The sequence below is a fragment of the Marmota monax genome, unplaced genomic scaffold (genome assembly GCF_021218885.2).
Source record: "Marmota monax isolate L192 unplaced genomic scaffold, Marmota_monax_Labrador192_F-V1.1 WCK01_AAM20220418_F8-fsc00088, whole genome shotgun sequence".
NCBI lineage: Eukaryota > Metazoa > Chordata > Mammalia > Rodentia > Sciuridae > Marmota > Marmota monax.
The window spans coordinates 6,771,350-6,783,779 of NW_026694492.1; the positions used below are offsets into that span (position 1 = coordinate 6,771,350).

The 12,430-nt window shown below is 39.2% G+C and overlaps 1 protein-coding gene across 12 annotated transcripts in view; it reads left to right on the forward strand.

Moving 5' to 3' along the window:
* Nedd4l (NEDD4 like E3 ubiquitin protein ligase) overlaps positions 1-12,430 on the forward strand; it is a 316,988-nt gene that overhangs the window by 173,093 nt on the left and 131,465 nt on the right. For 6 of the 12 annotated variants that reach the window (XM_046419505.2, XM_046419506.2, XM_046419507.2 and 3 more), the window contains 2 exons: positions 1,077-1,115; positions 3,655-3,708. In XM_046419505.2, coding sequence (XP_046275461.1) covers positions 1,077-1,115; positions 3,655-3,708 — 93 coding nt within the window. The other 6 variants (XM_046419500.2, XM_046419502.2, XM_046419501.2 and 3 more) reach the window with 4 other exon arrangements.

Sequence of the window (12,430 nt, forward strand, 5' to 3'; positions counted from 1 at the left end):
AAAAAATTCTGATTTTTTTTTTTTTTACGCCAATTTAGAGTTTTGTATTTTTATGGTGCACTGTACTATTTTATTTTTGCTTCTGTTAAAGGAAATAGGTGGATGAAGGCAAATATTATTTTAAAAATATCTGTAGCTGAGGATGAGGTAGTGAAATTTCGGTTTCAAATTATTATAATTTTTAAAAAATGTTTTTATTTTATAGTTATACATTAATAATTTGATTCATTTTGACATAATCATACATTCATAGAATTTAATTTGCTCCATTTCAGTCTCAGGTACATCCTCTTCCCTTCCCTCCTCCTCCCCCACTCATAATTTTTGAGATATGCTCATGAATATTAAACCTGTGCAAACCACACATGCACATAGGTGTGTGTTCCTTCATAGAAGGTGTTTTATCTTAGGATGCTGGGCAGTCTGTCTCATTCATACCAAGGGCAAAAGTATCTTTGTCATGCTTTTGTGAGATATGCACATAAAGAGATAACTAGAAGGTAGGAGGGAGGAAGACAGAAGGGTAAGTAGGTAAATATTTTTAACCTGGTTATTTGTTTTTGGGGGGAGCATCCTTTTCATTATAACCAGCAGTTTGTGTATTATAAAGTCTGATCATCATTGATATTCTTTATAAAATATTGTTCTGATGTCAAATTTATATGTAAAGAATTCAGACTTCCCCAACCTGTTTTATTGCTCTCCAAAATAGCTTTTTAGGAGGGGTGTCAATAAAGTTCATTTCCTTCTTGATAGAATAATTATATTAATGCTAATTTCTTGAAAGGAAATTTTATATTTTCATGCTAATGGCTCTTTTGAGTCCCTGGTACTGTTCCTCATGGTGATAGCATGCAGTATGGTTTCATATCTATGAATCATTGGTTTCATAGGTATACTCCCTCCTATTTTAGTTTGTAGAATAGTCTCAAGTAATTGACTAAATTTTGTTTTTATTGCCATTTAAAAATATTTATTAAGAAAAATATTTAGACAAATATGAAGCCTGTATTGTGCTAGTTAACTGTTAGTTTCCAAGACTGTAAAATGTATTAAAAAAATCATTTCTCTTCCAGACGCTGAACCCAAAGTGGAATGAAGAATTTTATTTTAGAGTAAGTTTCTTTTTTTGGTACTAACTTGTTATTGATACCTAGATTGATACATCATAATAAATATTGAGGGAAAACTGTTATATTTTTAATGAGAAATTCCTTTTAATATGAGAAATGTTTGAGTAACCACCTAATGTCTTAAATTTTGCAAGAGAGTGAATAGTGGTCACAAAATCTGCACTGTTTCATCCGAAGATGTTTGGGGAAATAAAAGTTATCCAAATGCCGTATTTTATCGTTGCAACTCTATAAACTTTTCTTTAAAAAGTAAGATCAAATGTAATTTTAAACAATGGTTTATTCCTATGTGACATGGATTATGAATTATTTTATAGTTAAACAGGAGTTGAAACATAGAAGCACTAAACAATGCCAATTATGGGGCTTTTACTACAGCTCAGTGCTAGAGCATTTGCCTAACATACATGAAGGCTCTGGGTTTAATCCCCAACACCTCAAATTAACTTTTTTTTTAAAATTACATTCCTAAAGTTAGGAAGGAAATTTTCTGTGATTCAGATATTTAGTATATGTATTTACGTGAGTACTGTAAAATTACTTCTGGAATTTATATGCCACAAAATAAGGTAAAATTTTCCCAATCTTTTCTATTTAATATCTAGAACAGCTATATGTAGAAATGACTGATTTCTGTATTAACTGAGATTTCTGCTTAGTGAGCTTTCCTGGTTGTCGCTGGGTTTTTTTGTTGCCAAAATTTTGGAAATATTAAACTGCTCAGCTATTTACTTAAAAGAAAGTATTTTTCTCCTTAAAATGAAAGTTTTAAAAATATCTATATATCTATGGTATTAATAGACGCTCACTTGCAAAAATACACCAGATTAGATCTTCGAATCAATGCAGATTCTCAAAGAACTATATTGCCATTAGACCCACATAATTGTCCTGCTTTCTTTCTTTCAGTTGAGGTAGGATTTTCTGTACTCCAAACTTGGATTACTGTATCCTGCATCTGTTTTCTGTTATGTTCAGAGCTGAAATATGGCACTGATATTTTAATACTTGGTAGATCCTGTGTTCAGCCTCCACCAGATGTATTTTAAATTACTCTGCGAAGTACTGAACAGCTATTGGGGACTATGAGGTGTTATTTGCCCTTAGTTAACTCTCAAATACAGCTTCCTTCTTGTGAAACTCCAAATATTCATACTTCTTATATTTAAATCATATTTATGTGAGTGATAGTACATCCAAAACTTTTTTCAGTGATTCTTGGCTATAAATTCATTTAAAATATATTTTTGTTAGTGTTTTTGCTTATTTGCTTTCAAAATCTTTGTTTTTGGTCCCTCTGCAAATCTTTGTTGCCACCTATGTACCCAGCTCTTGCTATGGCCTGTGAATTCATTCACTGGTAACTAGCACTTTGCTTCCCAAAGCTTTTGAGCAGATGCAAACCCACCAGCCATTTGTTTGCTCTGTCATGGAGGCTATGGGCCAACCATCGGGCCAAAAACACAAGTGGAGCTCACTGTGCTTATGTGGTCAAATGTAATTTCATTCCATTCTCTGTCAGGAAGCAGCCAAGGCCTCCTAACAGTAGACCTGGATTATATCTCTGGCTTTATTGTTTACAGCTTTTCTGACCCTGGAAAAGCCACTAAGCATTCTCACTCTCCCTGGGGGCCTTGTTCCTCACGTAGGAGAGAGAAGTCCTTATGGGTAGAATGTTCCCCTGACATGTGATAATACAAACGAGAACTCCTGGCACCATTTCTCACCATTTGGTAGTTAGTAAATGATACCTGAATCTGAATGATGATATATGGGCTGTTTTGGTTAGGTTTCGGTAAAAACAGAAAGGCAAAAAATATCATTAAAAGCCTAGTAGCTCTGACATTGGCCCCCGCTTGCTGGAAGCAGGGGCATTTTCTTTCTGATTGTCGCTGATGGTTCACAGCCCAGGCCCTGAACAACAGCAGGCCAGACCTGGTTCCAAATCCTGGTTGCCTCATATGCTGTCTCTGGGCTCTTGGGCAAGTTACTTCACCTGCATGATCTCAGCTTCTCATGCATGAAATAAAGGTGATAGTTACATGTCATAGGATTGCTGTGAAGATTGAATGAGACTAGGTATAGTTGATACTTAACAAGGAGATGGTACTTAAAAACTAAGCCCACAATGGTAAATAACTGCTCTTACTGTTTTCTTCATTATTTTAATCATCATCACCACCACCACCAGGTCTAAGAGGTCCCCTCAGGCAGGGACTTTATCTATTGGCATGGGAAGCTTTTGTCCAGCAGATTAGGAACTCTTTAAAGTTGTTCAGAATTACTTTCTTATTCTAAAAAAAAAAAACTAAGGACCTTTGCCTTTTTCTGATATTATATAGAAAAATCAATACCACAAAATTTTATTTAGCAGACAGAATTTCCAGAAAAGTAGGTTCCTTGTTTGTTAATACATTTCAGTTGGATGCATTCTAAAGCTTTATCCTATTCTTGCTGTCCCTTATTTCATCCTTCCAGTGATTTCTACTTATATCTGAAGTACTGTTTGTATTCCTTGTAGGTAAACCCTTCTAATCACAGGCTCCTGTTTGAAGTATTTGACGAAAACAGATTGGTGAGTGATTCCTCATTATTGAATTTTGCTTCATTTCTTAAACACTGAATTTTTAGAGTAGCATCTTCCAAACTGTCTTTTGGTTGTACTTCCAACAGTTTTCATGCCGAAAGAGAAGACTATTTTTGTTGTACTCTTAATGTTTTTAATTTCAACAAACATTTGTGTGTTGCTAGGACAGAAAATTTACTTGAATATATGTATATTTTTATTGCAGTTATTATTAATGCAAATCACTGTGATAGGCTCAGCCTAAATGCCTGTGTTTTGGTTTGGGGCATACAGAATGGGAGGCAAATTTGTAAAGAGGCCATCCGGCATGTAAGCAAACTTTGTGGGAATTTTAAATGTAATTACTGTGATGCATTCAGTAGCTTATCTATGGTGATTCTCTGAGGAAATGAAAATCAGGTTAACTATATAGGAGAAAGTAAATCTATACTTGGGAATAATTAAACTGTTTTAAAAGTTGTACTTTCTCAGAGATCCTTAGAAAGTACCTTTAAAAGATCAAAAATAAGGGCTGAGTGCAGCTCAGTGATAGAGTGCTTGACTAACTTGCACAGGCTCCTGGATTCCATTTCCACACCACCCAAAAAAAAAAAAAAAAAAAAAGAGTATTTACACACCTGAGGCATATAACTGATACAAACTTGCATTTTGTATGCAGGTTGATATAAGAGAGATGGGCTATAACTAAGATTTTATTTTCAAAATTGCTTTAAAACAAATCTGATGCTTTAAGATTTAACAAATCTTAAAGCATTTTGCTTTCTTAGCTAATTAGAATCAAGTACCCATAACTGTGTTCCCACTGTGACACCAAACACTATTGTGTTATGTGTAGGCTTTACGGTACTTCAGAAGTGATATTAAAACTCAGTTATACTCAAATTTACCTTCTCTGAAACTTATGCACATTCACTAGTTAAAAGAAATGTTCTTATAAACCCTTGTTTCTGCAGAATTCAACTGAAACTCCAAAATTGAGAAGATCTTCATGTTAATAAAGTATCATCAGGAGGAGCCTTAAAAACACATTATGCGACTCCTTGTCCTGATAGATAAGAGGTCACTGGTCTAGAACCTTTATAGAATTAAGCATATAAGTCAGGGGACATGCCAGGGTTCAACCCCCTTTCTCCTCTGCCTCAACCTGGTGCTGAGGAATAGCCAGAATTTTTGCCCTTTGGTGTAGAATTAGGGAGTGTTATTTAATCCAATATGCTTGGTAGTATTCTCCAAAATAGAAAACTAAGAAATTCCATTCTACCATCCTAGTATTTTTCCTATTAAAAATATGAGACCTGGGGGGGGCTTTACATTTCCCTGGATGTTTTGTGCCTTGGGGTGATAATTGGTAGCATCAAGTGACTAAATCCCTTTTGTTATTTATGTGAAGGTTCTGCTGAGGGTGCAGTTCTTGCCTGTCCACCTTTCATCCAGCCAGGACTGTAGGGATGGGGCAGTATTTAGTGTCATATAGCATGACTCACTGTAGACACAGAGGCCTCCACACACTAATCCTTATTCTCTGTTTTATTGAGTAAAATAACTCTTAATATCGAGAAAGGGTCAAATTTAAAGAAAAAAATGCTTCTTGTTTGATGTGTTTTAGTTTATCATTGAATATTCTTCTGAGAGAAATTCACTGTTTAAAAAAGTTTTCCATTTCCATGATCTAAAATAATGACTGTAGTTGAGATGACCTTGCCACGGATCAGAAACTATACTTTTAAACCAAAAAAGGCTTTGAATGCAAAGCTTTTAAGAAATCTGGTGTGAATACAAACTTGATCTGCACAAACGTGTTTTATAATATTAATACTTAGCTTTGCCCCAGGCTGTCTGCAGTGTTGTTACTATGCAAAGAATGCTGGTTGGTGGTGGTGGCTTTTTTCTTTGTTGGCTATTAATCCAGTGAAGATAATGCGTGACTCTAGTAGTACTTGGAAATTCTAGCGTTAAACAAGCTAGCTTCCATTCCCTCAGAGAGATGATTTTTTGGCATTTAAAACTCATGCTTTTAGAAAACGGGTTTAGATGTGTGTAAATGCAGGGTTAATCCTCCACACCCTTGACTCTAGAACTGTTGACAAAGCTATGCTTTGCAGATTTTAAAATAAACTTTTTGTCATTCATTGCAGTTTGGTATTTTCCCCTTCTTAATTTTTTAACCCCCTCCTAAATAAACCTCTAATGTTTCTGGATCATAGAAAATACTAAGTTTGAAACAGAATAACTACAAGACTACCCAGACTAACAACAAACCCGATGACAGTTTTTTGAATGTGCCCTTTTATTTCTTAGGTCCTTTTTGGCTTACTGCAGATAGCAAGATTCCATGTTTGAATCCCAACTGGGGTAATATTGCCGACTTCCTACTGGAAAAGAGTCGGCTCCAAGCAGCATTTTTTTCTGTATGGTATTTTAAGTTAAATTACTATAGAAAACCACATGCATATCCGCCTTCAATTTTCCCTGATGTTTTCTGTATGGGTGTGAAGGGGTTCACCTATCTGGCATATAAGAGAATATTTTATTCAGCTGAGTTCTTTTTGTCTGGTACTTCTGTATGTGTGGATCCTATTACATGTGAGAGGCACATGTGCCCCTTTTAAATGAAAAATGTTCATAGTAGCAAGAGGCAGCCCAGATGCACAGCTGGCTGTGTAGTAAATTGTGCCCCACGAAGCTATTTTGTTACTTGTAGATCATGGTCTAATTATTTCCCACTAAAGGGACACTAATTCTGTGGGGTGTGTAATCGTATTTATAGTACCTTTTATTAGTTTGCATTCCGTCATGGTAGTGTAGTGATATCATAAATAACAGAAACATAACCTCTGATGCTTGTGAACTACCCCCTCCCCATGCAGCTAAGCTGTACTTGTCATTATTTGCTGTGGTGGAGAGGTGGGGACATACCAGTGTGTGCTTGTGTTTAGTGCCGGATCCCTGGCACCGGTTAGAGAGTCCCAGGGCTCTGAGTAGTTGGGAAAGAAATGTCCCATGAATGTGATGCGGGCAGATTTACAGCAGCACAGCTCGAGGTGTGTTTGCTGCCTCAGTAAGCTGCGCAGCTCCCCGCTGGGCTGCTGCTTTCTGACGGGACAGCAGCAGCTGGGAAGGTGCTGTTTCATGCTCTTGCTGTTTTAAAAAAAAAAAAAAATAGGGAGAGGGGGGAAACTGCACAGAGTCCACAAGCTGGCATTGGAGGGGGAGAGCACGGTCATGTGGTTCTGGCCATCCTACCCTCTGTCACAGTGTAGATGAGAGCTTTTTGCTCTTATCCAATCATGCCTGGAATGCCGCTTGCCACTTGGGCTATTTCTGCTATCTGTCGCTCTTGGTGCGGCAGTGCTAACAGTTTGGCAGATGGGACACTTTTTCTTGGAGTTGGTGTCGTTGGTTTTTGACTTCTGGCAGTGCCGGGCTTGTTGTTGCCGCTCGCCCTCTCCCTCCCGGCCCCCCTGGTCACCATGGCCCATCGGCTGCGGTTTCATTTTGGCTCTAGTCGCAGCAACACAGCCCCCGAGTCAGAGATCCTAGACCAGGAGAGAGAAGACGACTTTTTCATGGCATTCCACACCCTCCCGCGGAGGAGCGGCCCGCACCCTTTCGCCCAGAACGGACGGGAGGACAGTGGCAGTGGCCTACAAGAAGGCGTGGGCGCACTCAAGCGCAGCACGTCCATGTTCATCCCGCAGCTGCTCACGGGCATTGACGCCCGCCCCACCCGCAGCTCATCGGTGCAGATCTCCCTGCAGCGTAAGGCCGCTGATGGTGCCACCGACGGGTGCGGGCCACCGGAAGGCCCTGATGACCGACCCCCGAGCACTGCCTCCGACTTCGGGGACCAGGTTACCACCGCCTTGGCCACAAGAGCCTCGTCTCAGAGCAGCTCTCAGGACCCCTCACCAGGGGACACCCCCGGGAGCTCCCCTCCAAGGGCAGCCCGAGACCCGGGGCCCCAGGTCAATGGCACATGTGGCCGCCGCGTGCGATGCCCTGGTCCAGCCAACAGCACCGAGGAGGCCACCCCTGGCCTTCGCATCCAGCACCGAGCCTCCAGTGCAGATGTGCGCCAGGTGCGGCTGCTGCCTTTGGGCCCCGACGGCCAGTCAGGCCCGGCTGCGCCTGAACCCAGGCGTTGGTCCTTGCAGCATGTTCCAGATGCTTCTGGAAGCTCTGGGAAACGGTGCTTTGTCTTCCAGTTGCAGCAGCCCCAACCAGGTGCTCCAGGACTGGGCGGGGACTTCAATTTTGGCTTCACCGGCACAAAGGGCGACAGGTTGGTGAGGTATCCCCGTATTCGGCTAGAGAGGAGCACTTCTTATCCTACCCAGCCCCGAGCAGGGCGGGGGAGCCCTACAGAAGACCGAGGAGCCCCAGAGGCGCCACCTCGGGCTGGCAGGATGGCTCCAGAGATTCGTAGGACGAATTCCATGGAGAGGACTCCACAGGGTCAAGGGTGCACGTTTAAGATCAGGCAAGATCAAAACGCAGGGCAGCAGCATTTCCGAATTCTTGTTACTCGGGGACCTGATGAAGACCCCCAGAATCCCGAGGAGGAGAATATCAAGAGCCCTACTTCCCCAGGAGCCAGTGCCCTGGTAAGTCCGTGTTTAAGTGTGCAAGTCATTCAGAAAGGAAGTTTCCTACTCAGTTTTTCTGCGGTATAATTGAAATAAACTTCATCCTGTGTTCCGGGAGTTTCCCTGTTTCTAGCCTGTGGAACCCAACGTTTGGCCCCTTTCTGGAATGATGATTTGTGATCCAGTGTTTGGTAGAGATCCATGAATACTAGTTAGCCTTTTATAAAATATCTTTGCTTTAGGTCCTCAAAGTTAAAGAGCTCTGTTTTAGAAATCTAAGAAAAACTCTCTCTCTCTCTCTCTCTCTCTCTCTCTCTCTCTCTCTCCTCCTCTCTCATTTTTCCTTCTGAATAAAAGCCTTTTAAAAAAAATTATTACTTAAAATTAGATTGACCAAAAACAAAAAAAAGTCAGTGCCAGAACATGTTGATGTTGGAAAGCATTTTTAAAGCCATTTGCTAATACAGCCACGGACAACACTTTAAAACAAAACAATCAGTTCTGATAAAAATGAGAGGGTATTATAAGACTCCAGTTTTTCCTCTTGATGATTAAGTGTATATAAAGTTTGGTTCTTCCCAATGGCCTTTTTTGCTGTAGAGGATCCTGACAAGTCCTTGTTACATAATTTATTGTCTTGATTTTTGTCTCATTAGGTAATACAGAGCAAGAGTAGTGTCACTTTGGGGACAGTGAAAGATGTGTTTTTGAAGCATATTGGCTAATGGACCAAGGTTAGGGGAAGGTGTGACAGGGACTCATTAATGGTCAGGTTGCATGGCAGTGCAACTTAACACTGCCCACTGGAGTGCCCAAGCCAAGGATGCTGTGTACAGCCTGGTAAGCGCCCTCCAGCTGTGCACACAAACACTTTGCCGGAGATTCTGGCTCTGCTGTGCCTGTGTTCTCTGTAGCTCCCTTTCAGTGAAATGGAACACAGAAAGACAGCTGCCAACTCCTCCAGCATATGATGACTCTGCAGCTTTCAGAGTTTGAGAGCGGGATGAAAACTTTAATCAGGTTTTCTCTTTACTGGTAATCACTAGCCATCAAGGGTTTTCTTAAAGAACAAGCACCTTATATTTTGAATTGGCTATTTTTTTTTTCCTGAACTCCATGTGATTACTAGTTGTGGGGTGTGATGATGAAATGTCTACAGGACTTTTTGTTTGGATTACATCTGTAAATTGTCTTTCAAAGCAAGGGGCTGATATTACTCTAGAATTATTTGGTTCTAAACTGCTTTTGTTCAGAAATGTTGCGACTTAAGTGAACTTTATCATTGATTCAACATTGTTTCTCACATTTTGAAGGTATAATCAGATGCTAAATGCAAATGCACTTTTTCTTCATTTCTCTCATTACATAAGTACTTTCTTTTGTTACCTCAAACCAATTTTAAGGAAATAACTTTATTTTGATCTGAACTCATGACACCTATTATACAACTATACAAATTGCAAAAGAGTTTTGATAGGATAGCAGCTTGTAACCCACCCCAAGAAATTATCATAATAGTTGTAGACCTTTTGTTCAGCACAATTCCATATTGAATTTAGACCACCTACTACATCAAGATTGAATGTTCAGTTATATTACTGAACACTTAAATTACTTTGCAGTTCAGATGTTGAAGACAAGTGCATTTATATGATTAAAATCTCATTTGGTGTAGGGCTTGGAGGCATACACTGGCAATTCCAGCTACTTGGGATTCTGAGGCAGGGGGATAGCAAGTTAGAGGCCAGCCTCATTATCTTATCAACTTAGTGAGACCCTGTCTCAAAATTTTTAAAAATAAATAAATATCTAGAGATATAGCTCAGTGGGTAGGACACTCTGGTTAATGGTCAATGCCCAGTAACTGTGTGTGTGGGGGGAACCTCTTTTTTAAATCTCATGTGGGGTGGAGTTCCTAATGTAATTACAAATTAAATAAACCAAAAACTTTGTGTTATCTTACAAGTTTTTTTCTAATGTGGAAGGACTATGCTGTGGAAAGCAAATGTCTACAAAGTTACAAATATAATTTCTGGAATAAAGAGGTGGTTATGGAGAATAAATTCTATCTAGTGAATGGGGTGTGTGTGTGTGCATATATACACACACATATGTACATAAATTATGACATGGTAAGCTGGTTTTCTCTTAAGCAAAGCTTTTTTTTTTTAAATCAAAACTGGTAATAAAACTATCTGTTCCATTCAGCAATTCTGTGCCTGATTCGTATGGACCCAGGGCTGTTAGGCACAGGCAGCAGCTGCCATGGCCTTATTTATCTCGAAGGAAAACATTCACTTGGGCGTCTGCAGTCTGGCTGCCACCAGACCTTTTCGGCGTTTCAAATATCTGCTGCTGGATCAGAAGGGCATTTCATTATTAAATTTGCATGAAACATCATCTAAAATCCATTACAATCTGGTTTTGGAATGATATGGGAAATCTTTTTTGATTTGGGAATACCTTTCAGGATTCCTTTTACAAATGTGTTCAAATTTCATAAGTTGCGCCTTAGATCTTACTACAAGATTAAGTTGCTATGTGCTTTTATCTGTCTTTGCCTTTTAGACATTCTGCCATGATTAAATCTAAGATGCAACATGACTCCAAAAACTGAACCAGCTAGAATCTTAGAAAAAATACAGGGGAACCTATGTGATGATAGATTTCTACCAGATCAGCCACCATCAGTAAAGCTGAATTGGTTCTTCCAGTCATCAGTGATAATCAGCTAAAATAATTCAGAAGTCTTAAAATACCTGTTCAATGCATGATGTTATTCCTATTCATTTAACAAATAACTTAATTGTCTTAAATGAGTTCTTGGATTATTTTGTTTGATTATAAACCTCTTAACTGCCTTAGAGTTATTCTGAAGAAGCTGGGTCAACCTTTAATAGCATGTGTGCCCCCTTTGGACACTGTCCTGTGCATAACTGCTAAGCTTTGCATTTTACAAGCCTGGGGAGCCAGTTTTCTAATTCCATTAATATTATTAAGTGTTTAAAGGTCTACTGTGTATTACACTAGTTAATTGAAAAGTTTTACATACTGTCACAATTTGTTGCTGACACAAGAGTTTTCAAGGTAAATGGAGGAAGGAAGACCCACAGGGTAAAACCAAGAATTATCACACCTACTTCCCACACTAATAGGAAGGCAGTGTCCTCTCCATTCCTTCCCTTCCAGGTGCTCTGAGCTTTCCAGTATCCTCAGTGGGCATATGTTTTGGAGAATAAATTCTATCTAGTGAATGGGTTATGTGAGTGTGTGTGTGTGTGTATATGTACATAAATTATGACAAGGTAAGCTGTGTTTTTATTTGGAGGGAATTTTAGTTTGAGTGTTTCAGAAAATATACATATAGTAATATATATATGCCTATGCATAATATACACATTTATAATCATATATACACATGTAATGCACACATGTGAATGTGTAATAAACACATGTATGCATGATAGACATATGTGACTGATACATAAATGTATCTATGATACACACATATGTAATAGATAATGTACATGTGTATGCATAGTACATGCATGCAATGCACACCTATATGTATGATACACCTGTGAATGAATAATACTCACATGTATGCATAACAGACACAATAGGCACACATGCATGATGCACGTGTGCATGTATAATGCACATGCATGTCTAATATACATATGTATGAAAGATACTCATGTATAATAAACACATGTATAACAATGCATGCATATGCTATACATGTATATATAATAGACACATGTACGTGTAGTAGACACATATATAACGCATATTTATATAATGCACACACATTTGCATGATTTAAAAAAGCATGGTTCAACAAGCAGTTTTAATGCTTCTTGGGATGTGACTTTTTGCTGAAAAGTTTGGAGGTAACTCATTTTGATACCATGCACCACTGATCTAATGGAAGAGATAGTTTGGGGGACCCAACAAGCAGCTTTGGCCAATTACTGGCTTTGGGTCCTTGGGTAGCTACTCCCTTTTCAGTCTAATGAGAACAAAATGTCCAGTTTTCAGCGTTCCTTCACCAAAAACCAACCAAACAAACCCAGCTCCTGGGTTGCTAGCCAGGCTTAGTTAGGTCTGAATGAGGCAGCATC